Raw genomic sequence first — 25177 nt, 5'->3', positions numbered from 1 at the left:
CATTCAATTTTAGCTACATTTTTATCCGGTCAAGAATATTACAATACGATTCCATGGAACGAACGCAAAAACTGTTTGACGCAATCTGCCTAAATGACAGATTCATTATTGCGCCTTGAAGAGAAACAAATGTCATAGATTTTTTTATTTATTTATTATTATTATTATTATTATTATTATTATATTTTGGACAAATAGATCAGGAAAAAACACAAACAAAACACACAAAAAACAAAAAAGTGATCCCACATATCAAAAAACACAAACAAATAACACAACACAAAAACCAAAATGTAATGCGAACACAAAACCCCCCCAAAACAAAACAAAAACGCAATTACAAGCACAAATAATAAAAACCACAAAATACGAAACAAAACAACAAAGGTTTTTTTTTTTGTTTTCCGATTTGTGTTTGTGATTACCTTTTCGTTGGTGTGATTTTTTTTTTTATTTGCTGCGTTGTTGTTTTTTTATTCAGTTTGTGGTTCTTGATTTGCAGTCGTGTTTAGGTTTTTGTTTTTGCGTTTTGCACTTGGGGCCACCGTAGTACAGTACAGAGAGAGACAAATGAATAAAAATGTGCAAAATACATTTTGGATTAAATGATCAATAAAATTGTTCAAACAGCATTCAATGTTCTGTATTGGAAAATGTGAAATGAATAAAAATGATTGCTGTTAGATCAGGAAACCAACTGGCAAAATTGTCAGTAGCACCGACTGATCGCTAGGGGCAGCAACGAGCCGAGTCGCCATGACATCAACAAAGAAAAACAACAAGAAAATCTCCCGCCCCGATTCGATCTTGTACTTGAAGAGAGGCGGGAAGGCAAGCGGGCGGTTCGTGTTCGTCGCCTTCTGGTTGGACTCTTTCAGCTTTTTTTCAGCGTCGTTCTGCCGAAGCAACTTTCACTTCCTGACTCTGTTTTTTCTTCTCCTACTCATCCACTCTGGCGCGTAAAGAAAATGGTGCGGACCAAAGCTGACAATGTGCCCGCATCTTACAGGAAAGGTAAGTTTCAGTTCAGTCGTCAAGTCAGAAGTGTGATGATTCCGAGTCCTAACTAGTAACTTGAGGTTCCTTGTTGTTGTTGTTGTTGTTGTTGTTGTTGTTGAAAGTCATGGTCAAAGTCAACGTGCAACTCGTCTTCACAAGTCAGCCTCCCGCCAAAACTTCTGACCATCCTTTGACAAACAAAACATGTTTGTAGTCGACACATTTCATGTCCTTGCGTGAAACACTTTTTAGTGTCCGTCACAAACAGTTTGGATAGATTTTGGGACGTGGCGCCAATTTTGAAGACGGAATAAACTTGTTTTTGCTTCCCTTGCTCTTTATCAAACAAACAAGCCCGACCCCTTCTAACCGAACTCATTTGTTTTGTTGGCCTGTGACGGACGATTCGGCCAAGTGGATATGTTGCCGTGACCGGCAACTCGCCGCTGTTATTTTGCCGTGAATCGTGCGAGAACACCAATTAAAAAAAAAAAAAAATCTGCGCCAGTATCGATATAGTCGATACCGAGTCAACGATAACAGATCGATACCGACACTAAAATGAGTTTGGCTTTTAGGATGCACTGCAGAAAACATATTACGTGACTTCATATCTCATCTTTGTAGTCGGTTCAGTTTCATGGACACGTACAGTATTGGACTTGAATTTTGTTTTTGTTTGTTTTTTTTGTATGCTGTTTTATGATTTATGTTTGTTGTTCATCTTCACCGTCTTGTGTTTTTAGTGCATTTTTGGATATGTACTTTCTGAACAGTATATGATCAAGTATTTGTTTAAATTTCTTTTCATATGACCACTTTAAGAGCATCAAAAATATATTTGATCATGTTGCAATGTTTCTGGTGTGGTGAATGATAAAGTATTTTCTACTTAACTCTGTCCTAATTTAGTATCTTAAAAAAACACACAAACATTTAATGGTGGGGATTTGATTGAGAATAAGCAATTTAATGATACAGCTACTTTAATTCTTATTTTTTTTTAAGTATCAATATGGGTATGGACAATAGTGGCCCTGTATGCACTTGATATCAGATGGGTACCAAAATTTTGCGGTATCGATCGCACAGCATGATCGGTGACATAATGCATAACGGTCACCCCAAAAGGGCGGGGCCACAGCTTGGAATCCGCCCTGTAATTTCTTCTTCTTGTCATTAGCTAAAGTTTGTCCTAATAATCTCTGGCGGTTGTTGCAAAGTGAAAACTTGGTGAAAAGACACATGATGAAGCGAGGCAAGAAGAAGCTCACCCAATTGCATCACTCGGTCTGACCATTGACCAATCGGAGACATTCCCAGCAAAATAGAGTTGCAGATCTCGGTGGCGAAAATATCTGCTTGCCTCTGTTTTAGTTTGCCTAATAACGAAGGGAAGCGCAGCGTCAGCGTGCGATGCAGGCTTCTCATCGTTTTGGAACTTTTCATTCGATTTCGTTTTGAGTTTTGTTTTTTCAATTCAGCTAGTTTTTTTTTAATTCGTTTTCAGGGTTCCTTCTGTTAGTTTTGACCAGTTTTAGTTATTTCATAAATGCATTGTTTTGTTCACTTTTAGTTAGTTGCAGTATTGGTTTTAGTTTAAAAAAATGTGTATTGTGTGCAATATATGTAAAAACAAAAATAGCATGGGGGCAACCAGCGATGTCATATGAAGATAATTTTCTATTGGCTGCTGCTTGATGACATCACTTGTGTGTCACACGCTTTCAAACGTCCTTCTTCTGGCTAATATCAAAATAAATGACATTAAAAATCATCCCTAAAGGCTCATGCATTAACATAATGACCGAAGACTAAAATGACGGACATTTTTGCTATCATTATAGTTTTAATTTGTTTTGTAAACATAAAATGTAGTTTGTTGCGTTTTCGTTTTTAAGCATTTTTGTTTGTATTTTATTTCGTTAGCAAAATAGTTTTTTGAGTTTTAGTTATATTGTTCATTTTAGTTGACTCAAATAACCTTGTTGTGATGAAGTGAAGTGGCGTCCATTTTGTGTGTTGACATGTTTTTGTTTTTTTGCTTTTAGCCGTGGCAGCGTCGGCGCCCAGGAAGTCTTTGGGCTCCAGCGCGTCCAACTCGCCTTCCTCTTCCTCCACTCAGGCATCGTCTACCCCAGGTCAGCATGCGTTCACACTTATTTGACGTTCTTACTTTGACTTACTTTTGATTTTTTTAATTCCACAGCAAAGAACAAGTATGCCGGCGGGAACCCCGTGTGCGTTCGGCCCACCCCCACCTGGCAGAAGGGCATCGGGGACTTCTTCGGCGGCCCCGGAAGGAAGCCCGAGAAGGAGAACCAGAAGCCGCACGGGGACGCCCGCGACAACGACAACGACGATGACGATGACGATGACGATGACGAGGAGGCCGGCGGCAGCGGCGTCTCCAACATCGGCAACAAGTACATACGACGGCGTACGCTTTCCTTTCGGCGGATGATCCGCTGCTGTTTAGCCAACTGACACTGTTGGGCTTTTAGTTTGTCTGTATTTAAACTTTAGTTTTGATTTTTTTTTTTTAGGGCTGCTCGATTATTGTACAAATATTAATCACCATTAATTCAGTAATAACTGAAATCGTGATTAATCAATCAAGCTTATATTTTTGGGTACAAAACAAGAAAATATTTAAACAGGTAAAAAATGATAAATGAATTTCTTCTTATTATTATTTAAGTTTCAAATCAAATTTTTGAAACACTAATTATGAAAGTGGTGAGTGGTTAGCACGTCCGCTTTCTGAGGACTCGGGTTGGAGTCCGGGCTCCGGCCTTCCCGGCTGGAGTTTGCATGTTCTCCCCGTGCCCGCGTGGGTCTTCTCCGGGTACTCCAGTCCGGTCTCCTCCCACATTCCAAAGACATGCGTGGCAGGTTGGTTGGGCGCTCCCAATCGTCCCGTCGGCGTGCTTGTGCGTATGGATGCTTGTTGGTCTCTGTGCCCTGCGATTGGCTGGCAACCAGTCCAGAGCCAGCTGGGATAGGCTCCAGCACCCCCTGCGACCCTTGTAAGGAATAAGCGGTCAAGAAAATGGATGGATGGATAAATTTGTTGGAATTTTTGTTTTATAATTTTTAAACAAAGCTGTCAATATAGTTAAAATTAAAAGAAAAGTTGTTATTTTTTGTTTTTTTTAAATTTTGACACTCCTACTGCAAATGAATATCACCTTGAAATATAAATGATCATCCTCCTTGACAACTAATAATCGGTATCAGTATTGGCCTATCACTATTATTATTTTTTTTTCTCATCTTGCACTTGGAGAAAAACTTCAATTTTTGGTGCTTACAATTTGAGTTGAATGTTGCACTTGAAATATTGAAATGTCATATTAAGAGCTTCTACTGAGTTTGACCGGAAAAGTTCTGCTGATGTTTTTTTTTTTCCCCAATTTAATTTGAAATCTTGCTGTCCATGCATGCAGGTCGAGGCCGCTGCCAGCTGAGGAAGAGGATGAAGATGAATGAAGATGATGATGATGACTGAGTTGTCAATGTATATGTGTACATAAATTGAATTGTCTGTATAGTTCAGGACTAATTATAGTTCAAAATGATTATTATTATTTTTTTAATTGGCATTTTTTGCAGTATCCAACTGCTTGTTTTTGTACTCATTTTTTGTCAATAAAGAAAATGACTTCTTTCATTTTGGTAATTGCAACAATTTTGTCTTTTCGATTCAAGATGCTTAAAAAACAGGACAGGGTGCTGTTTGTCATTTTGTTAAATAGATTGTGAGGAAGTGACATCATGTTTGTCACTAAGTGAACCTGATCATGCTGCGAACAGTGTTTATTGCAATTGAAATCATTTTATTCCCACAGATGTATTGGAAGTTGTAACGAACTAACTTGCCATTTATGTTGAGCAATATTATGTCTGACTGTTAGTAAACGCAACACGAGGGAGGGAGGGGATGAGACGTGTTATTTTCTTTTCTGTTAGCCACGTGAGTTATTGTACCTGTTCTCTGGCGTCGGCCACTGCTTAGAGTGGCGGTTTGTTGAGAGGAATAAACAGGTGACATCAAGATTTGCTGGTGGCGTTTTAACAAACGTTACAGTATTTGATTGTTTGCCTGTTAGTCGCCGCCCGGCGGAGACGTGCTGACGTGGTGAATGAAGGCCACTGTAACGTTACGGAATAACGAGTAGTCTTAAATCCATCAGTTCAGATTTCGACATGTCAACATGAGCAAACGACCTCGTTTATCGTCACTTTTTACTCTGGACAGGTAAGTGGTGACTAATCATGATGTATTGGTGCTATAGAACAATAAATGGCAGTTATAAAAGAAAAACTACTCTTCAATTTTATTCACACAGCTTTGTTTATTTTTTTGCGTGTTCGTCACCGCCCGGCGGAGACGTACCGAGGCTATAAATAAAGGCCATTTGTAGCCTTACGGAAGTCTGAGTAGTCCAAAATCCACCAGTTCAGATTTCGACATAACATGAACAAACGACTTCGTTTATCGTCACTTTTTACTCGGGACAGGTCAGTGACGACTAAATATGGTGTATCGGTGCTAGAGAACAGTCAACGGCAAGTTATATATATATATATATATATATATATATATATATATATATTTTTTTTTTTTTCCTTCCGGTTTAATTGGTTGTTGGCCGCTTGGTCCATGCACTATGCTAGCCTAGCTAGCTCTCTTCTCTTCCATACAGTCGAGCAGGGAAGACGATTAAAAAACTCAAAACTTGTCATTCATTCCAGATAAACCTGTCGCTTCTATCGCGGGACCCGAAGAGGCCCCAAAAAAAGATGTCCACCTTCAGCTGGACCGTGGTGGTCCTCACCTGCCAGCACAAAGACAGCGTCTACGCGTTCCAGAGAGGTGCAGTACACATGGCCGCCTGTTGAGGCCGCCACTCGCATTCCCATCACTTGCAAATGCGAGCATCTCATCTCCGCACATACAAAAAAAATAAATCAAAAAAATGCTTCCAGAGTTGGAGTTGCGTCAGCGCGGCGGGCGCGTGTGCGCGAGTACGCTGCTGCTGACGGTGCAGGACCGCCAGGAGCCGCTGGGCAGCGGGGGGGCCACCCTCAACGCGCTTCTCGTGGCCGCCGAGCACCTGAGCGGCCGGGCGGGGCACACTGTGAGTGCGCATGCGCGCGGACACTAACTCACACGCATTAAAACAAAACAAAAAAAAAAAGCAATCTCCAAACGATCTCAAATGGAAATTCCCCCAAAACTATAATAAGCCTTCACATGAGTCGTGACCCAATGAGTAGTTGCCAGTTCTAAAAAGGTCGTTGACCTCTTTCTGTTCACATACGCACGCTGCTGCCGCTGTGAGGTCATGTGACCCTTCCTGCAAATCACGTGAGTTCCCGTTGTGCTCCCCCAGGTGGTGACGGCGGACGTTTTGGATGACGCTCACATCCTCGTGCTCCACACGGTCAGTATTAGTTTGTTTGATTTGATTTTGTTTTTTGACGAAATTTTCATTTTGACGTTGGTTTGAGTGAAGTCAGAGAAGCTTGTTGTTGACAAACATGAAGTTGAAGCTCTTGCAGTTGCGTTCGTACGTGACGTGAGCGGATGACGTTAGCATGTGGCTAACGCTGGTCGGTCGTCAGGGTCGCGACTTCCCGTGGAGCTCGTGCAGCCGAGCGTTCTCGTGGCTGCCCGTGGAGGAGCCCGCCCTCGCCGTTCAGGCCCCCGTCTGCTGCCTGGACGTGCTGCTCCAGCGCCTCACTCAACAGGTGCGTGCAGGTGCGCGTGCGTGCGTGAGCGAGTCACTTTGCCGCTGTCGTCCTGTCAGGTGTGTCCGGGATCCCCTCCTGGCGTTTGGGTGTGCAGCACGGACATGATGTTCAGCATCCCCGCACACTTCGGTGGGGAAAAGGCGCAATGGCACGCTTGAACGTTGTTATTTTGGTTTCACTTTGTGTTTATTTGGGTTTTTGAAAGCAAAAATCAAACTGCAAGTAACAAAAATTAAAAGACCGACTTAACGCTCAAATTTTATTTTTAAAAATAGCAATATAATATAATATATATATATGTAATTTATTATTTTTATTTTATTTTTCATGTTTTCATTTGATATCTACATATATTTATTCTATCTTAATTTTATTATTATTATTGTTTGTTTTGAATGTTTTCTTATTATTTTGAATATTAACATTTTGTGAATGCTCGGCTTGCGTGTGTGCGTGCGCGTGTGGTTGCCTAGAGTTGCAGTGGGCCGGCTTCTGCGGCGTTCGCGCGGTGGCGCTTCCCGGCGACGTGTCGTACGCCGTCCAGCACGGCGTCTACTTGACTGACCAAAAGGTGAGACGTGATTGACGTTCTCCGTGTCTCCATCAAATCAAATCAAATCAAATCAAATCATCAGTACCGTCATTCGGATGATCGTTTGATTGAGCCGTGTCGGATAAGGGGGACGTCGCGGGCACCCCTGATGTTGATGACTGCCATTTTTGTTTGTTGCTTCCAGGGCGACGTGCGCGACATCATCTACAAGGGAAGCCCGGAGCGCATCCGCCAAGCGCTGATGCATGATGGGAAAGTGCCTCTGGTCTGGAACGATGACGCAACGTGTCAATCATATCATGTGATGTGAGGCGTGTCCATCAAGTTTGCGCGTGTGCGCTCGCACGCAGGTGTCGGGTCCGGTGTTCTTCAGCCGGCGGGTGGCCGAGAAACTTCTGCAGACGCACGTCACGCCGCCGCTGGACGGATGCACCTATCTGGGCCTGGACTCCGGAGCTCCGCCCCTCCAGGTTGGCGATGATGGGGGAACCCGACGCTATTGGTGGGCGGAGGTTGCCATGCCCCGCCCCCGGGAAAAAGCTTCCTCTGGGGTATGTGCCACGGAAGAGGCGAGACGTGATTTTGCACAACAGTTTGTTTCCGGTCCGGGTTGAGAACGCGCAACCGCGGGGCACAGAGTCGGAAGCACAATTATTTTTGACGCAGCCCACACGTCGCAAACCGAACCGGAAACAAACTGATGTGCAAAAAACAGTCCCGCCTCTTCCGTGGCGTATACCCCATTGTCTCGAGTTCAAACTCAAATGTTGTCCAAGTGACTCACTTCACTATAGTCATCACAAGAAAAATACATCAGTCAAAACAGTACCCGTCAATTCACAAATTTGAAAATATTTCTCTCTTAACTGGAAAAAAATGTCTATTAAGATGAAATGTTTATTAGCTAATTTTTTCTTTTTAAAGAATTTTTTTTTAAGTTTAAACGTGTATTAAGAATAAATGTTTATTAGTGATTTTTTTTTCAGAATAAAAAAAAAAAGCAAATTTTTTTTTTTTTAGAAGACGAAACATTTTCGTCGACGAAATTATCACTGGAGGCTTTTAGTCTAATCTGGTGAAAAATGTGTATAATTTAATCGATTGAAAAAGTTTCATCAGGTTTTGTCACGAAAATATTTTTTCTGATGAAAATGAAACAAAAACTAAAATATAAGCCATTCACTGAATTAAATGATCTTGTCAAAATGAACACTGATATTGACAAAATAATTTGTGTTTAATTTTCATTGAGGAAATGATCACTCAATGCCACCAAATGGCGTCAAAAAATGAACCCGCGTTTTGTTTGTGTTTGTGTTTGTGTTTGTGTTTGTGTTTGTGTAGCTGTCCCTGTTCCTGGACGTGCTCAAGTGTTTGTGCTCGGATCAGACGGAGGAGCAGTTTGTGGGCGGCGCCGGAGCGTCGGCTTCGACGCTGCAGCGCGGCAGGAAGCAGCTGTGGCGTCTCCTGCGAGGAACGCCACTCAGCCTGGGTGCGTCTCAGCCACGCCCCCCGACGGTGGGCGGACCCCAACGTGTCCTTCACGCGTCCCTCTTCCTTTGCCATCCGTCCTACAGCGTACGCGGCGGGCGGTCGCTACGACTACATGAGCGCGTCCGGCAAGCAGCACGTCCTGCGTCTGACCCGGGAGCCCGCCCTCGGACACGCCCACTCCCACATCCAGGTGACCTTCGTGGGGGGGGCGTGTCTTCCGCGATGTGCTCCCGAGCTCTGACGGCAGCCAACAGCGCTCTCGCCCCCTGCAGGCGGCCAGCGGCGTGAGCATGGGAGCGTGCGTCGTCAACAGCGTTGTGGAGGGAGCGGTTACCGTGGCGACGGGGGCCGCGGTGCAACACTGCCACCTGCAGGTTGGCGAATGTTGTGAAAGGAAAAATTGCATTTGGAAAGGATCAAGTTGTAATAATGACAATAACTGTTGACATGATGCGAACAAAGATGATGTTTTTCGCATTTAGCCTTTGTTTTCCCAGTATGCCACGACAACTTTACAAATCGGTTTGAACGATTTTATGGATATTTTTGAGGCGATCACCCGCCTGCACGTGCCGTCCGCCAGGGTCCGCTGCACGTCCCCTCGGGTTGTTTGCTGTCCGGCCTGGAGGCGTCCGCGTCCCCCGACGTCGCACGGCTGTCGCTGGTTGATGACATCATCGTTCAGGGACATCGGATCCAGCTGGGCGACTTGAAGCTGACCGTCTTCACCGTGATGGGAGCGCTGGACGAGCTGGAGGTACGATGCCCGCCCGCCGCGCTCGCACCGCAACCCGATACCGGTCACGTCACGTGGCGCTTTTGAAAGAATTTTTTTAAAAAGTTACAAAATGTGTATTAAGATTAAATGTTTATTAGTGGGTTTTTTTAAATACAATAAAAAAAAGTTTAAATGTGTATTAAGATTAAATGTTGTTTTTAAAGAATTAAAAAAAAAAAGTTTTTCAAATGTATATAAAGATGAAATGTTGATGAATATGATCATTTCCTGTCAGCTGTGCTGCGATGACGAAGGCGCGACTTTCGTCAACGCACCGTGGGACGTCTTCTTCAGCAGGACCGGCATACGGTAGGGACCGCCCTCCTCGCGCCCTCTGTCCTCCGGGGGGCGCCGCAGGAAGTGATGTCGCTGCGCGTCGGTCAGGCCCGAGGAGCTGTGGGCGGCGGGGGCACGGCGCCATCTGCTGGAGGCGCGCCTCTTCCCGGCCCTGCACCCCAGAGGGGGCGCGTTGGGCGTGGCCGGGGGTGTGGCCTGGCTGCTGGGCGGGGCCGGCTGCGCGCGGCATTGGCGGGAGGCCTGGCGGCTCTCCCTGAAGGAGGTGCTGGCGCTCACACACCAGGAGGCGGAGCTCCGCTGGAGGGAGACCTTGCTGCACCTGGCGGTCAGGAGGCGGGTCCGAGACGTCCTGACGCGCCAAAGCGACGTCTGCCTGCTGCCCGGCTTCAGGGCCGCCGTGGCGGGCGGCCAGCAGGGGGCGCTGCTCGACGTGCTGGACTCCAGTGAGTCGCCTGTCAGTCACTTTTCGTTATTGACGGCTCGTTATTGATTGGAAAGTGTCACCTGTCAGTCGCAGCAGGAAGTGGAGCCGAGCAGGGGGAGGAGCCACACGGCCGGGAGTCACTCGACGACGGCGACGCCCACGGTTGGTACTTGCTTCCTTTTGCGCGACGTCATCATGTGTCTCGTTCAAGGTTATATTAGTTAACTAAAACTAACGAAAAAACTCAAACTAAAATTCAAAACACAATTTCATCAACGAAATAAAATATAAACGAAGACTAATGACTAAACTAAAACTTAAATTCAAAAAACAATTTTGTTCACAAAATAAAATAAAAACAAAAACTAACGAAAAAAATCAAATTCCAAAAACAGTTTTGTTAACAAAATAAGAAAAATGTAAAAAAAGAAAACTAATTAAAAAACTCAAATTAAAATTGCAAAAAACAGTTTTGTTCGCAAATTAAAAAACAACGAAAAAGTACAATTGAAAAAAACCCAATTTTGTTCATGAAGTAAAATAACGAAAATGAATGAAAAAGCTCAAACTAAATTTCGTTCACAAAATAAGATAAAAACAAAAATGCTTTTTAAAAAAGAAAAACGAACTGAAACGGACCCGACCTGCTTGCCGATTGCTCCAAAACGCGTTTCCCGATCGTTGGTCGGCTCGTCGTCAAGCTGGCACTTGACGTTCATTGTTTGTTTGCATACAATCGCAGCCAAGGAGAATTTGCCGCTGATTTTTGTTTGCGTCATGTTTGAGCCGTCGTTTGCTGTTCTGTTCTGTTGGCATGCCAGTCAGCGAGGGGGCGGAGTCGGGAGCCCAGCTGGGCGTGTCGGCCCGCTGCCTGTCGTGCGTCGCCGACGTGCTGACGTGCTGGTCCGAGGCGGCGGGCGGCGGCGGGCTGAGGAGCGGCCCGGCCGCCAACCGCAAGTGGCGCGCCGCTTACGTCCTGCTGGAAGAGGGAGATCTGGGGGGCGGAGTCCGGGCCCTGGCGGCGCAGCGAGCCGATTGGCTCGGCAGGTTAGAAGATGTGTTGCCTTCAAATCACATCATAGCATTTTGTGCTAGCATGAAGATCGCAAATCGGGAGTGAAGGGGGCCGTTTCGGTCAAAATGGCTGCCAGTCGACGGGTGCAAATTGCCCAACAGGCCGGACCTGCTGGTGCGAGCGGCGCGGCACTACGAGGGCGCCGCCCAGGTGCTGCTCCGCCGGGCCGTGATGTCATCGCAGCGCTTCGTGACCGTCGTCCAGGCGGACCTCCCGCCTCTCGGCCGGTGGCACCAAGTGGAGTGTCCCGCCAGAATCGACCTCGCCGGTGACCGAGCCGCTTGGCGACCGTCGATGCGAAAAAACGACGCCATCGGCGAGGAAGTGACGAAGGCGGCGACTGTCGTTGCAGGCAGCTGGAGCGACACGCCGCCCTTGTGCTTCGAGCGCGGCGGCTGCGTGACCAACGTGGCGGTGAAGGTCGACGGCCGGCGACCGATGGGCGCCCGAGCGCGCCGCATCCCGCAGCCCGTCCTCCGATTGGTCAGCCGCAGCGGAGGGCGGGACTCTGACGTCGCCACGGAGACGGTGTGCGAGACCCTGGAGCACCTCGAGGACTACTGCCAGCCCAATGCACCCGGTACCGAATCACTTCATTTTGGGGTTTTTTTGTACCGACTTCCATCCTTTGCGTGCGCTTGTCAGGCGCTCTGCTGAAGGCGGCGTGCGTGTGCGCCGGCGTGGCCTCGCCGTCCTCCCAGGATCCATTGGGGCGTCAGCTGACGACCCGCTGGAGCGGAGGTTTGGAGCTTCACGGCTGGTCGGCGCTGCCCACCGGCTCGGGACTCGGTGAGCGCGCGAGAGAGCCGGGAGGGAGCCGCCGGCGACCCGCCGCTTGACGGCGCCGTATCTTTGTTCGCTCGCAGGTACCAGCAGCATCCTGGCGGGGGCGCTGCTGGCGGCGGTCTACGGCGCCACGGGGCGATCCTACAGCAAGGACGCGCTGGTCCACGCCGTGCTGCACCTGGAACAAGTCCTCACCACCGGTGGGCGCCGCGCTCGCTCGCCCGTCTCGGCCCTTTCGTCCGACGGCGTCTGGTCTTCTTTCGCCAGGTGGCGGCTGGCAGGACCAGGTGGGCGGTCTGGAGGGCGGCCTGAAGGTGGGCCGCTCCCAAGCGCGTCTGCCGCTGCGGGTGACGGTGGAACGCCTGCCAACGCCCGGCGGCTTCCTGGAGGACCTGGAGCGACGCCTCCTGCTGGTCTACACCGGCAAGACCAGACTGGCTCGCAACCTGCTGCAGGTGACGCGCGCACCAACGCAACATCCATTTGTGTGACCGACGCGCGCGCGTGTGCGTGTGCGTGCGCAGGACGTGGTGCGCAGCTGGTACGCTCGCCTTCCTGCGATGGTGGACAACGCTCAGCAGCTGGTGTCCAACGGCGACGAGTGCGCACGAGCTTGTCTCCAAGGTGACGTGACTCCAAAATCTTGCCTACGTTTGCGCACATTTGAGGTTTGTGAAAGTCGTTTGTGGATTGCGAGCAGGGCCCGAGCAATTTGCATTTTTTGAGGCCGACGCTGATTATTGGCAGGAAAAAAAATACTGATTACCGATTCATCTGCCAACTATTAAAAAATATATATTATGCATAAAATGAACGCCTTCCCCATTTCCTTTTCACTTACGCACAAACTTTCACTATCAAGATTCTCTGCTTTGAATGACAAATTCACATCAAGAAAAAAAATCACGAAGTATACAAGGTCATTGCATAGATTTATGTGTCAATAATAAAAGCATTCTTGCTTATTTACAACTGCTGCAAACCTTTTTTCTATATTTTTATCTTGTGTTATTTTCACAAGTCTTGAGACTTACTGGGCTGACCTTCGACCTCTGGGATTACATTTCCTGCCATGTCATATGGGGGAAAAATGTGTTAAGAAAAAGAAAGAAAAATCGTTGGATGTTTGCATCCTTGAATTTTGAGAAAAAAAACAAAACTCTTTGAATCCTTGAAATATCTTTATAATGTAAATATAACTTGAAAAGACAATGACAAAATAAAAACCATAAGAATAGAATAAACTAAAATCATAGCAACTAAAAAAAAACGGTAAGAACAGCAGATACTGAGTGTTCCTGTGCGTTTTGGCCTCTTGGGGGCAGTGTGGTGCTGTGCATCCATTGGGCTACACACTTAAAGTGAGTAAAGAAGAAAGTTGTGATTGAATTCAATGGAATTAACTTGTTTGTTTTTTTTCACATATTGGGAAGACTTTGTGCGGTGTTATCTCATCTGTGGGTATGTGTTCCCACAACATATTCGTTATTTGAAGGAAAAACACTCCCCAAGTTGACGCTAACTTCCCGTTAGCATTTGCTAACTTCCCGTTAGCGCTAAGCTGGCAATGTTTTAAAATCAAAGCACGTTTTGTATTTAAATATACAGTAATTTTTAACGTTGTGTATTTACTTTGACAGTGAACTCCAACTGATGTGTCATTAAACAACTTAGAAGAACGCTTGGTGACAACAGAATAACTTGTGCTACATACTTGCGAGTTGCTAATGCTAGGCAAGCAAAATGGTGCATTCAGGGTACTTTCACAGCGTCGGAAAGTTGGGTTTTTTCTGTGAGAACATTTTAGGGGGAAATGTTAATAGGGGGTCCGTTTGTTTTGCCATCAGGTTGCTTGTCGCGGCTGGGCGGCTGCCTGGACCGCTCGTGGCAGCACAAGAAGCGGATGGCGCCGGGCTGCGAGCCGGCGTCGGTGCGCGCCATGATGGAGGCGCTGCGGCCGCTGGTCCTGGGTCAGAGCCTGGCGGGCGCCGGGGGCGGCGGCTTCCTCTGCCTGCTCACCCGACAGCCCGACCAGAAGGACATGGTCGCCGGCGTCCTCGCCGGCGTGCCGGTAAGCGACGGACGGACTCCGGGTTGTCGTCGTCGTCGTCGTCGTCGGGATTTGTTGCCATGGTGACCGTCTTGCGTCTTCTTTTGAAGGGTCTGGGAGACTTCAGCGTCCATGACGTGCAAGTGGACTCGGACGGCCTCACAGTCCTTCAGCCAGTATGAACACGCACACACCTCGTCAAAGTTCGGGATTGATTTATTTCATTCATTTACAAAAGAGAGAGAGGAAAAACAAACAAATGAGAAATGTCCCCCAGGGAAGCGTCAGCCCTCCAACATGGCTGACTTGCAACGAGAAAAAAAAAAAAAAAAAAAGTCATTTGAAATTTTCAAATTTATCCTTAAGATATAGAACAAAACAACACCAAAAGCATGAGTATTTTTTATATTTAATACAAAGCCCTGATTCACTTTTCTAGTGTGCGTTTGTGTCTTTCACTTCTATTACTTGTCTGGCTGTCGTTCAGCAGCCGAGTGGGCGGGGCTAGCATAGCGGAATAGTTGGACTGAAGTCTGCCTAGCAACAAGTGGCCAGATTCAAAAAACCAAAACTGAAAATGTGGTCATTTGCCGGCGACGACCGCCAGCTGGTCTCGGATGCGGCCCAGGCCGTCCAACATGGTGTCCAGGCTCTCCCGGCTCAGCTCCACGGTCGCCACGGAAACGCCCTCCTCGCCGACGGCGTCCTCGGTCTTGTCAATCGCAAACACGCACACGCAGACTGTACATACGTGTGCGCATCGTGCGTGTGCGTGCGGAGTGCCAACAAACCTGGAAGTGGACCAGACACGCGGGCACGCACATCCGACGGAGCGCGTCCGAGCTGCTCACCAAGTCCACGCGCCACTCGACCGCCTTCAGCTGGGGCAGCGAGGCTGCACGTGCGCACGCAGACAAATACATCAGTCAAAAATGAATAAAAACCAAATCAATGAAATTATATAGAAGATATATATATGAGAAGATATATATATATGAGAAATATATATATATATATATAAATTATATAGACATAAATTAAACACTGTAAAATAAACATTTTATTTTTTAATTCATATATATATATATATATAAATGAAATATACAATACATAAAATATATAATGTATACTGTTTTAACTCATAATATAAATATAAATATATAATAAATATTTACAAATATATATATGTATATAAATACTTTTTTTAAAATTAATTTATGTTTTATTTAATTCATATTATCAATATATAGATGAAATGGAAAAAAAAACCTAAATGAATAAACCCCTCCCCCCCCAAATACATAATCGATCCATAACATAAGTGGATCATCCGAGCCGGTCAGCATGTCCACGCACGTCAGCCCGTTGCTTTCAGCTGGGCCGGCGCCGCACACGCACGCATCAGCTTGCATCCACAGCGAGTGCAGCGTTATTTTTTCTAATCTATTCACCACCCCGAAAAAATGGTACAAGGAAGTGAAAATATCAAGTATGCGGGCACGACTGTTTATCAATTGAACGGCCGTGCAGCCATTTTGGAAACTAATGGTTGACTCACTCTGACTGGCGACGGCCTCCGTTTTCCACGCCTCCCTGAAACACAACCCGAGCACAAAATATGACATCATCATCATCATCATGGGTGCGAAGGAGCTGACGCAGGTCGTGGGCGTGTCCAGAGGAGCCCACCTGTTGTCCAGCAGGATCTTGGCCAGCAGGTTCTTCAGGCTGGCGTGGAAGCCGTCGGGGAAAAGTCGCACGATCTGCTCGGCCGAGCTCGTCTTGTGGAAGACCACGTGAGACGACAGCGCGCGCAGCGAGCCGCACAGCTGAAACCATGATCCAATTAGGGACACAAAATGGTTGCCCGACCAGCGCATTCCCATTTAAGAATATTTTGGCCAAGCAAGTTGCTCAACAACTCGTGCCCAGCTTGTCTGGCAAGTTCCACCTTTTATGCAACTGCAACATATCCCACTAGATGGCGCCGTCGTATCACTTTGGATTTCCTCTATTTTGAGTTAGGCAGTCACATGAAAAAAAATGCATGACACGTTTTGGCACTTGACTCCAACCACTGACCTGTATATATTACCGGATAGCCGATAGCTCATACAGTGCAAGCCGTTGAAGTCACAGGGCGGCCATCTTGCTCCTCCCACCTCACCAGCTGACTAGTGTATCAACTTTACGCTATACATACACGTGAGACATATACAGCTTATAGGCAGTTAGTATAAGACCGGGGATTGGGGGGGGTTATGCCTTTTTTTTTCTTTTTTTCTTTTTTTAACCACTTGTTAAATAAAATAGTAACCGCCCCATCACAAACCCCGCCTATGGCCTTATACTAACTGACTACAAGCTGTACATCTCAACAAGATGGCCACCCTGTGACTTCAACGGCTTGCACTGTATGAGCTATCGGCTATCCAGTCCTATATACAGGTCAGTGGTCTGAATTCAGAGGTAAAAAATAAATAAAAATACTCAGAAGTTGGTGTTTTGTTTTTTGGAATAATTTGTTTTTCTAAATATATTTTCCCCCCTGTTTTTCTGAGTAATTTTTCCTCCTATTTTTCTGAATATTTTTCCCTGTTTTTCGGATTTTTTATTTTTTTTTTATGACAAAAAATATTCAGTTAAACAGGAAAAAAAAATACCGAGGGGGGAAAAAAAGAAAGAAAAAAACAACAACCCAAAGCTGCAATTTTCTTTTCAAGTGAATGCAATATGTTTCGGAAACAAATCGCTGTGTCTTGTTTTTGTTGTTTGAAAGTCGGCGGTGTTGCCAAAAGTAATCCAAATCATGTTTGGTTCCACAAAAAGCTGGTTTTTCCTCCTCTGCTCAAATGTCAGCGTTTTTGCTGAGAATTTTTTTTTTGAAAACACACAGAAGGGAGCGTCATTCAGCACTTTTTGTGACAAACGGCTCAATGCTGGGCCGGGCCGGCGCTCGCTCACAGTTCTTCTATGAAGAAAGTGAAGGGAACCTACATGGGCAGCCTGCGTTTCGGTCACGGCGAGCGCAGCGGCGGCATTCCGAGTGACAATCTGACTCGGACCTCCGTGACACTGCACGCACATGTCCTTCACGAACTCCTTGGAAGGCGCCTGAAATGAAAACACACATACACACTATTTTTTTGTTTCAACCTCCAGGTAAGACGACAGACGATTGACACCTGGCTCATGGCTGCAGACAACAAACACAACAAAGACAAAGAAAAGCAAAAACATTTTGATGATTTAACACGGATCTACTTGCCACTCAATGTTTGTATTTTAGGATGAAGTCACAATGCATGTGAATCATGTTTAGCAATTGAAACGTGATTTTGTTTTTCGCCTGTGATCCCAAATCTCATGTATACTATTTACTTAATGCTACATTAAACGATGTGTCTCGTTTCTATTTAGGTAAACAAACACGTTAGGACGGCATCGGTCCTGCTTTCGGGTCGAAGCTAACCGCTGCTAGCTGACTAATCAAGCGACAAAAAAGTTTGACGATTATTGGATGTTAATAAAATGATTTTGGGGGAGGAAAACCTTGAGAAGAAGCTGCAAATTGTCGAAATGTTCGCTTGACAGTGCGGCAGCCATGTTGGCAGTCACGTGACAGCTTCGGACTTTTAAAAAAAAAAATGCAAACTCGCCGCTGTTGCGCGACACTGCCCCCTACAAGTTATATGTATTATATTTATGTGTTTACATCAGACTGTGATTATTATACTACTTATGTGTCATATAATGTACGTTTGTACTACATATTTTATTTTATGGGTGCTGTATTACAGTACATTAAAGTGCTGTTGTTTTTTTAATAGTAGTTGTCATTGTGGCCTCCTACCGAAGGTGGCGTAGCAACAGCAGCTTCACCCGCGGCCCAATTTCCGTTTGTGGATATAAACTCACACCGGAAGTGACGCGTCCTCTTCTACCAGGCCGAGCCAACATGGTGGGTGATTTCCACGTACTTTGCTAAGCCATCCAAAGTAATCCTGTCGTCCAACCGCGTCAATGCGCCGCGCCGTCATCGTCTGTGGCGGCTGTGCACCCGTCGCGATTCCATTTTGGCCTTATTAACGGCGGATGGTGTTGAATTTGCGACATAATGGCGGGGCAGAACGCGAGCGACGGAGTGACGCTCGGCGAAGCGCCGACTTTCGTCGTTTTTCTCCTTTTTCAGATCAATGGGAAAAGGAACAACATGCGCGTGTCTTTGGACGAGCACGCTCGCTTTTTTTTTTTACTTGTTCCAATTACAGCAGTCGTGGCTGAGCCGGTGCTAAACTCGTTAGCTGATGCTAACACTTAGCTAGCATGCTAGGACTAGCCGCTTACTTGTACTGTAAAGCGCATGTGCGTTCATCCGAAGCCCTTCTCGCATGTCAATGACGATTTGACGTCCAAACTTGTGTCGGCGGCAAAATATTTGCGGCGTCAAGCCGTTAACGTTGTAGGTGTCCTCAAGAGGTCCTATCCGGCCTGTTATCCATGTCTCCCTCCTCCAACACACTTGAATCCGATGATCATGCTTGAGCTGACAAACTGATCATTTGATTGAGCTGTGTTGGAGGAGGGATTTTTTTGCTGGCCCGAGTTGTGACATGTCGACGCGTGCGTGTGACGTTCAGGGGCGCGTCAGGACCAAGACGGTGAAAAAGGCGGCCCGAGTGATCATCGAGAAGTATTACACCCGGCTGGGCAACGACTTCCACACCAACAAGCGCGTGTGCGAGGAGATCGCCATCATCCCCAGCAAGAAGCTGCGCAACAAGATCGCCGGGTGAGTTTGGTGCGCCGGCGCCCTGTATCGAAAGTGACCCGGCCGGGCGTGAGCAAGTGGCCCGGGTCATCGATAGTGCAGGCGGAGCAACGCGGACGGCCTTTTCCCGTGTCCGCCGGACGACCGTTCCGCTCGGACCCTGGCGCCCTCCCACATGGTTACCTTTCGTCCGTCACCTTCTCTTTGTGTGCGTTTCACGTCTCGTCAAGCCCGACTTTGCAAATGCGGCCGTTAATATCCGAGCGAGGAAAAGCCCCTTTCGATTCTGAAGCCTTGATAATCGGCAGTGAAAATATTGATTGGAAAGTTTTACGGTCGTCAAGGGATACTTGACTCATTGAGCCATTTTCAGCAGTAAAAAGTTCATCTTTTGTCTCTTACTTCATGATATTCCATGTACAATTATTGAAGTCATTTTTCTACTTGCTGTCGACTGATGATGACATCACCAGTGTTGATACAAGAATTGTGCTGCTATAATATGGCGATATATTGCCGAATCAATTTTTCTTAACACGTCTAATTTTGGTCAATAAAAGCAATTTATTATTTCCCCCATTACACGATTGATTTTATTTTGGAAGCAAAATGGAATATTTTTGCTTCTTCTGTTTAATTTGTTCTTAGTAAGTCGCGTTATCGCTGGTGAGCTATTTTTAGAACAGACCCCTGAGCAACTTGTGTTGTCCTTGGGGATAACAAGAACCCATCGCGTGTGTTTTAAGGCATATGAACAGGTTTTTTTTTTTGTATGACGCGGATTAATTTTCAAATGTTGTGATGATGACGCTTATTGCTCGCACGGCAGCTACGTGACGCATCTGATGAAGCGCATCCAGCGAGGTCCCGTGCGAGGAATCTCCATCAAGCTGCAGGAGGAGGAACGCGAGCGGCGCGACAACTACGTGCCCGAGGTCAGTCAAAATGGCATGTGAAAAAAATCTTCTCCGTGCTTGACCAGGAGAAGCGGAGAAAAAAACAAAACACAAAGTGCGTGACGTGACTTCCTCCCCAAAACTGTTTGTCTCCATGGAAATGAAATCGACGTGCGCTCTTCATTTTTGGCTCAGTCGGTGAATGTTTCCAAGTCGACAAAATTTCCCTCCCATCAAATGCTGACGGGAAACGTTTCAAGTTGCTCCAGCAAAAAGTCTGCTTTGAGCTCATGACATCATCAGTTACGACTCGTGGCATGAGCTCGGGATCCGCCCCCTTCCTGCTGCGCCTATCTCACCAATTCAAATGGCTGTCGACCAATCAGAGGCCAGAATTTGAGGCTAAGCTGACGTTGATGGTGGATGGAAATGCGCAACAGCTTGAAAAATGGCGGCCGTACGTCGTTCATGTCCACAATCGGGATGGAACGATGTCCAAATGGCACAATACAAAAATTATCAGGATATTGTGGTGCTGTTTTCAAAAAAAAAACAAGGCTGCACATTAGTGATGTAATGAGATCCAAACATCACGATACGATAATTAAAACCATATTGTGGAGAGGATGGCCATACAAAAAGTCAGAATATTGTTAAGAAAAACGGAGCGCATACTAAAAAAAACACAATATTGTGCTTTTGTACAATACGGCAATGAAAAATCTAAAAAATATGACATCAGGAAAATATCTAAGTATATATATTGAGGCACTCACTCGTTCGTCCACATATTGACGCGGTTCACAAGCATATTCCGTTCGCCGTCATATGATCATTAGCGTGGATTTGAAACGTAGAAGGGACAAAACATGCCTTGTGAAAATTAAACTGCACTTAAAAAAAATGGACATCAACCCGACTTTGTGCTGCTTTTAATATCGTGACATGACGACGATATATTGTGGGCGATTCTATATCGTAATAGCAAAATATTGACGGTATCATTACATCCCCTAATTATTATTTTTTTACTTGTTAAGAATAGTGCTCACCTCAGTACAAACTCCGCCCCCCGGCCTTCTACTAAGTGCGTCCGAGCTGTATATGCCTGATGTGTACGTATAGCGTATCGTTGCTCACGTGGTGGGCGGAGCTTCAGACGGCTATCGGCTATCCAGTCCTATATGAAGGTTTCGGTGCAAAAGAATCACCAGATTGTAGTCCGGTTAGCATGCTAAGCTAGCTTTTTTTTTCTTTTTTTTTCTGCCTTGATGTGAGCTGGCGTTCCCAAGCGCGCCGGCAGTCCTGTATCGAAAGTGTCGCCGGCGTGCTTGTCGCCGGCGCCATCGATAGTACAGGAAGAGCAATTTGGCGAGCCTTTCCCGTGTCTGCTGGACCGCCCCTTCCTGTCAGACCCTGGCGCTCGCCGACATCCCGTCGAAAGTCGCGTGAGCGTTTGTCGTCGTTGACGTGTTTTGCCGTGCGCCGGCAGGTGTCGGCGCTGGATCAGGAGCTGATCGAGGTGGACCCCGACACCAAGGAGATGCTCAAACTGCTGGTGAGTCCCAAACTGCTTTTGCTGGCATCACTTCCTGTATCGAAAGTGGCGTGGGCGTGTCTGTCGCCGTTCGCCATTGATAGTACAGGAAGAGTAAAAAAAAACCGCTGCCGGCCTTTCCCGTGTCTGCTGGACCGCCCCTTCCTGTCAGACCCTGGCGCCGGCGCACATCACTTCCTGTCGACCTCTCGTAACCTTTCGGCTTGTGTGTTTGTGACGTCAGGACTTTGGCGGTCTGTCCAATCTTCAGGTGACGCAGCAAACCATCGGCATGAACTTCAAACAGCCTCGAGGAGTTTAAGTGGGATGATGCGCTTTCGTTTCTTTTTGATTTTCTTCTAATAAAACAAAAAAAACAGTTGACTCAAGTGACTTTGACTTGTTCTTTGCTGAAGATTACAAGCTCAACTCAAAGTCCTTTTTTTTTTTTTTCAAAAAATGATTGTACAGAACATATTGACAAATGGATTTTCATTCGTCCAGCTGACTGCAATTTGTTTAATATTTAATAATGTGATATCAGTTGGACAGTTTAAAATTGAGAAGTCTGACTTTGATTTGATTGATTTGCCCCAACTTGAATTGTTAAACATAAAACTGATTTTTGTCTTACTTTCATTTTATTTTTTTATTAGTTTTCTGGGTGGTTCTGTTAGTTTTTATTAGTTTTAGTTATTTAATAAATGCTTCGTTTTAGTTTCAATAATAGTTTTTTATTTTTTTTATTTTGTGTGTTTTGTGCACAATATTTAAAACGGCATGGAAGCGACGTCATCTTTTGGTGCTTTTCTATTGGCTGCTGCTCGATGACGTCACTTCTGTGTGACACGTTTCCAATGTCGTTATTCCACTTAATAAATCTACTTCAAAACACATTTAAAATCATCCCCAAAAGTTCATTTATTAATGACCAAAGAAAGACTAAAACAAAGGACATTTTCGCTATAGTTTGGTAAACACAAGATGTTTGTTAAAAAGCATTTTCGTTTCATTTCGTGAGCAAAAAATTTTTTAATTTGTTTTTTTGTTAGTTTTAGTTAACTAAAATAACCTTGGTGACGTACAATCAAAACAGCACGCCATCTTGAAATCAACTGATTTAGCCCTCCATATCTACAAATTCAAGAGCAAAACTTTTTTTTGGGCTAAAAAAATATATATCGAAATCACTGACAGGAAGTGAGGCTACACAACAAAAAGGAAAGATTTTTGAACACAAGCAGACGTCATGAATGATTGATTTCATATTTGCTTCATTTGGAATAAACGCTCAACAGTGTACAAAAGGGGAAAAAAGTGAAGTTGAGTCAAATCGAGCGCCCCCTGGTGGCTGAGCGCAGTCACAGGCAAAGATGAGTTGGTTTCCATGGCGACGTGTCTTCCTGTCAATCATCCCGCCGCCTTCCTGAGCCTCATCAAAACTTGCTGGACGTCGAGCGGCGAGTCCACGCTCACTACTTTGTCTCGTGACCTGTGACCCTGGCAGGCGGGGGCGGAGACAAACGTGAGTGTCGTGACGCATCAACACACGGGGCGGGGAAGAAAAAAAAAACCGCGTTTTGCGGATGTCCACCTTCGCAAGGGACACGCGACTCCTCTTCACGTCCAAGATGTCCGCCAGGAAGGTCAGCAGCTCGCCGTTGGCCTCGCCGTCTGTGGGCCGCGCCGCCACGGCCACGCCCACCGCGTCCGAGCCCACCTCTGCGACGACGACACATACGTCATCACAGGTTTTGATTGGCAGGCAAACGAGCTGTAGAAGCTGGATTCTCCGCCCCCTTTACATGTCACGTACGGCGTCACGTAGCATGGCCAAATTCACAAAACTGACGTCACATACAGCGCGAAAGCTAGTGTAGTCACATGACGCGTATGACGTCACTTCAACGCGTAATTCTAATTAAGGGTGCTTGCGGTTGTCATGGTGACCTGTGACGTTGTTGTGCTTCGCCGCAGGCTTCACGTGCACTTTGATGGTAACCGCGCCGCCGGAGGTTGCGACCACCGGACCATCTTGCTGGGCGACAGGAACAGGAACAGGAACAGGGACACCCTCAGCCTGCTGCACACCAACATGCTTACACGTTGTACATGTATTATTGTATTAGTGACTCGTGAATATGTTTAAAGTCAACAAAACAACTCACCGCCTTTTTGGGCATGTTTGTGTTTGTTGTAGCGAGCCGAGCACGGTTAGCGCGCGAGCTAGCACAAGAAAGAGCGAGTAACGATTGAAAAGAAGTCACGGGTGACATTTGAAATCCACGCAAGACAACTGAAACGTCGCGTGTATGTGTGCCATCAACCGGCCGCGATATTTATTCATTTTATTAAATTAACTGGCCGGCCAGCCAAGTCCAGCCTTGGAGAGTGAAGCACGGCGATGACGTCATCGAGAGGCGACCGACTGGGGACCGCGAAGACCAAAAATAACTTTTAGAGCGAGCGTGTTTGTTCGCTTCCGAGTTTTCATTTTATACGGTTACGCATCAAACATTTTGTCAGTCGGAGAACAATTTTAAAAGGTTCGCACGTACCTCAGACGCTACATTAGCAAACGAACCAAGCGTTTAGCATCCGTCGCTAGCACAAATCGTAAACAAAGCCACTTCCGCCTCTCGTTGTCGGTCCGCTTCACAATAAAAGACAACGGCACTTTTTCGGACTATTTCCCCTGGAGGTTCTGAGGCACCAAGGCCAGGGGGCGCTCCAGCTCATACAGACGATGCAGGCGTATTTTGTCCTCTTTTAATTGCTTTTCTTCTCTTCTATCCTCTCCCCACTTTGGGCACCTTCCTGCCGATGGGACAAGGGATGCAAATGAGTCACACGGCTATAATCCTACACATATTTACATTTGTAAATGTTCATTAATATGTTCTGTCCCATTTTTAAAAATAAACAAATGAATTGAAATGACTGAAGGCGAAATTTGTGTTGATGATGATGATGATTTTGATGAAGATTGTGATGCCAGCGAGGGAGGTAAATATGGTGCAAAAGTAACTCATAAACCAAAAAAAGTACCTCTAGAAAAAAGTATAAATACATTTGTATCTGTAAAAGTCGTGATTTGCACCTGTAAAAAATTGACCTGTAAAAAAGAAAATGTGTACTAAAAAAATAGACGTAAAAAAATCTGTAAATAAAAAAAAAAATTATGGGAAAAAAATTGGACCTGTAAAAAAAAAAAACGTGTCCTAAAAAAATGTACGATAAAAAAAATGTATGTAAAAAAAAATATCTACATAAAAAAAATTGTACGTTACAAAAAATTGTAATTTTTTTTTTTTTTACAGGTACAAATTTTTTTAAAGGTAAAAATTAAAATACAAATTTATACTTTTTTCTATAGGTACAATTTGTGCTGCTGTCGCCAATCTAATGAGCAGATTAAAACCGGAAGTCACGTGTGGATGAAATGATTGACTTGTGACATTCATTTTGTCTTCATGATTTCGTTTGCTCGTCGTCCTGCACGCGCACACACTGACACGTGCACACGCGCATTTTGGAATCTAAAAAATGCGCGTGCGTGTCTATTAACCGTTAAAAAGTCGTACACGGTTTGGATGAATTTATGAAGTCAAAATCGTGGAGTGCGTTTGAGTCAAGTTGCCAAAGACATGCGGAGCCATAACAGGAAGTGAGTGAAAAAAAAACAACCAAAAAACGCGTCAGACGTGTTGACTGTTGACGGTGACAACGTGTTGACACCAAAAACACAAAAGTCACC

The 25177-nt window shown here is 45.7% G+C and overlaps 5 protein-coding genes and 3 non-coding genes across 19 annotated transcripts; 6 read left to right on the top strand and 2 right to left on the bottom strand.

The window, feature by feature from the left end:
• The first annotated feature begins 787 nt into the window (after positions 1–787).
• On the top strand, positions 788–4672 carry pclaf (PCNA clamp associated factor). Its single transcript, XM_077517892.1, has 5 exons — positions 788–863; positions 966–1014; positions 3051–3140; positions 3209–3425; positions 4449–4672. The coding sequence occupies exons 2-5, from the start codon at positions 969–971 to the stop codon at positions 4489–4491; spliced, it is 396 nt and encodes a 131-aa protein (XP_077374018.1). The 5' UTR covers positions 788–863; positions 966–968; the 3' UTR covers positions 4492–4672.
• A 317-nt stretch (positions 4673–4989) lies between these two features.
• On the top strand, positions 4990–17938 carry fcsk (fucose kinase). 5 transcript variants are annotated; one of them, XM_077517878.1, is made up of 27 exons: positions 4990–5046; positions 5112–5260; positions 5758–5878; positions 5992–6143; positions 6399–6449; positions 6631–6756; positions 6816–6888; positions 7233–7330; positions 7497–7577; positions 7663–7863; positions 8657–8804; positions 8890–8996; positions 9079–9180; positions 9390–9563; positions 9820–9893; positions 9969–10324; positions 10393–10467; positions 11127–11352; positions 11482–11648; positions 11733–11960; positions 12026–12169; positions 12247–12366; positions 12434–12621; positions 12691–12790; positions 14014–14237; positions 14327–14392; positions 17379–17938. In XM_077517878.1, the coding sequence occupies exons 3-27, from the start codon at positions 5806–5808 to the stop codon at positions 17508–17510; spliced, it is 3486 nt and encodes a 1161-aa protein (XP_077374004.1). In that variant the 5' UTR covers positions 4990–5046; positions 5112–5260; positions 5758–5805; the 3' UTR covers positions 17511–17938. The 5 variants fall into 5 exon arrangements, with proteins under 5 accessions (XP_077374004.1, XP_077374002.1, XP_077374005.1 ...); XM_077517876.1 differs by lacking the exons at positions 4990–5046; positions 5112–5260 and adding an exon at positions 5433–5523 and having other exon boundaries at positions 17379–17937; XM_077517879.1 differs by lacking the exons at positions 4990–5046; positions 5112–5260 and adding an exon at positions 5433–5523 and having other exon boundaries at positions 7663–7782; positions 17379–17934.
• commd9 (COMM domain containing 9) lies at positions 14415–17863 on the bottom strand. 4 transcript variants are annotated; one of them, XM_077517883.1, is made up of 6 exons: positions 17769–17863; positions 17214–17330; positions 15906–16045; positions 15775–15809; positions 15008–15111; positions 14415–14928 (listed from the first exon to the last, which is right to left on the bottom strand). In XM_077517883.1, the coding sequence occupies exons 1-6, from the start codon at positions 17820–17822 to the stop codon at positions 14800–14802; spliced, it is 579 nt and encodes a 192-aa protein (XP_077374009.1). In that variant the 5' UTR covers positions 17823–17863; the 3' UTR covers positions 14415–14799. The 4 variants fall into 4 exon arrangements, with proteins under 4 accessions (XP_077374009.1, XP_077374011.1, XP_077374008.1 ...); XM_077517885.1 differs by having other exon boundaries at positions 15775–15812; positions 15912–16045; XM_077517882.1 differs by lacking the exons at positions 14415–14928; positions 15008–15111 and having other exon boundaries at positions 15341–15812; positions 15912–16045.
• Positions 17321–21804, top strand: LOC144016578 (small ribosomal subunit protein eS17). Of its 2 annotated transcripts, XM_077517886.1 has the most exons (6): positions 17321–17378; positions 18050–18177; positions 18857–19008; positions 19817–19922; positions 21376–21441; positions 21665–21804. In XM_077517886.1, exons 1-6 carry the CDS (start codon positions 17336–17338, stop codon positions 21740–21742), a joined length of 573 nt encoding a protein of 190 aa, XP_077374012.1. In that variant the 5' UTR covers positions 17321–17335; the 3' UTR covers positions 21743–21804. The 2 variants fall into 2 exon arrangements, with proteins under 2 accessions (XP_077374012.1, XP_077374013.1); XM_077517887.1 differs by lacking the exons at positions 17321–17378; positions 18050–18177 and adding an exon at positions 18422–18678.
• Positions 19029–19163, top strand: LOC144016821 (small nucleolar RNA SNORA71). Its single transcript, XR_013283029.1, has one exon. It is a non-coding gene; the product is annotated as a small nucleolar RNA SNORA71 (small nucleolar RNA).
• LOC144016818 (small nucleolar RNA SNORA71) lies at positions 21187–21315 on the top strand. The gene has a single exon (XR_013283027.1). It is a non-coding gene; the product is annotated as a small nucleolar RNA SNORA71 (small nucleolar RNA).
• Positions 21474–21611, top strand: LOC144016820 (small nucleolar RNA SNORA71). Its single transcript, XR_013283028.1, has one exon. It is a non-coding gene; the product is annotated as a small nucleolar RNA SNORA71 (small nucleolar RNA).
• Positions 21805–22198: 394 nt separating the features above from the next.
• Positions 22199–24077, bottom strand: c3h15orf40 (chromosome 3 C15orf40 homolog). Of its 4 annotated transcripts, none has more exons than XM_077517888.1 (5): positions 23994–24077; positions 23589–23764; positions 23371–23503; positions 23015–23142; positions 22199–22920 (listed from the first exon to the last, which is right to left on the bottom strand). In XM_077517888.1, the coding sequence occupies exons 2-5, from the start codon at positions 23694–23696 to the stop codon at positions 22831–22833; spliced, it is 459 nt and encodes a 152-aa protein (XP_077374014.1). In that variant the 5' UTR covers positions 23697–23764; positions 23994–24077; the 3' UTR covers positions 22199–22830. The 4 variants fall into 4 exon arrangements, with proteins under 4 accessions (XP_077374014.1, XP_077374015.1, XP_077374017.1 ...); XM_077517889.1 differs by having other exon boundaries at positions 23371–23500; XM_077517891.1 differs by having other exon boundaries at positions 23371–23500; positions 23589–23646; positions 23979–24061.
• Between the last annotated feature and the right edge of the window lie 1100 nt (positions 24078–25177).

Source organism: Festucalex cinctus, chromosome 3, assembly GCF_051991245.1.
Source record: "Festucalex cinctus isolate MCC-2025b chromosome 3, RoL_Fcin_1.0, whole genome shotgun sequence".
Classification (NCBI taxonomy): Eukaryota; Metazoa; Chordata; class Actinopteri; order Syngnathiformes; family Syngnathidae; genus Festucalex; species Festucalex cinctus.
This window is presented reverse-complemented; position numbering and strand designations above follow the sequence as displayed.

Bases quoted from the DNA above. Each gene is read 5' to 3' on its own strand.
- pclaf (XM_077517892.1), top strand. From the start codon at position 969: ATGGTGCGGACCAAAGCTGACAATGTGCCCGCATCTTACAGGAAAG. The intron at 1,015-3,050 runs GTAAGTTTCAGT...TTTTGCTTTTAG, and splicing joins GCCCGCATCTTACAGGAAAG to CCGTGGCAGCGTCGGCGCCC. The intron at 3,426-4,448 runs GTACATACGACG...CCATGCATGCAG, and splicing joins GTCTCCAACATCGGCAACAA to GTCGAGGCCGCTGCCAGCTG.
- commd9 (XM_077517881.1), bottom strand. From the start codon at position 17,822: ATGGCTGCCGCACTGTCAAGCGAACATTTCGACAATTTGCAGCTTCTT. The intron at 17,331-17,768 runs GTTTTCCTCCCC...TTTTCATTTCAG, and splicing joins ATTTGCAGCTTCTTCTCAAG to GCGCCTTCCAAGGAGTTCGT. The intron at 15,810-15,905 runs GTGGGCTCCTCT...GTTGTGTTTCAG, and splicing joins AAGATCCTGCTGGACAACAG to GGAGGCGTGGAAAACGGAGG.
- c3h15orf40 (XM_077517888.1), bottom strand. From the start codon at position 23,696: ATGTCACCCGTGACTTCTTTTCAATCGTTACTCGCTCTTTCTTGTGCT. The intron at 23,504-23,588 runs GTGAGTTGTTTT...GTTGGTGTGCAG, and splicing joins CAAACATGCCCAAAAAGGCG to CAGGCTGAGGGTGTCCCTGT. The intron at 22,921-23,014 runs GTGGACATCCGC...CCCGCCTGCCAG, and splicing joins GTCGCGTGTCCCTTGCGAAG to GGTCACAGGTCACGAGACAA.
- LOC144016578 (XM_077517886.1), top strand. From the start codon at position 17,336: ATGAAAACACACATACACACTATTTTTTTGTTTCAACCTCCAG. The intron at 17,379-18,049 runs GTAAGACGACAG...TTTTAATAGTAG, and splicing joins TTTTTTGTTTCAACCTCCAG to TTGTCATTGTGGCCTCCTAC. The intron at 19,009-19,816 runs GTGAGTTTGGTG...CTCGCACGGCAG, and splicing joins CTGCGCAACAAGATCGCCGG to CTACGTGACGCATCTGATGA.
- fcsk (XM_077517878.1), top strand. From the start codon at position 5,806: ATGTCCACCTTCAGCTGGACCGTGGTGGTCCTCACCTGCCAGCACAAA. The intron at 7,578-7,662 runs GTCTGGAACGAT...GCTCGCACGCAG, and splicing joins ATGATGGGAAAGTGCCTCTG to GTGTCGGGTCCGGTGTTCTT. The intron at 10,468-11,126 runs GTTGGTACTTGC...TTGGCATGCCAG, and splicing joins CGACGACGGCGACGCCCACG to TCAGCGAGGGGGCGGAGTCG.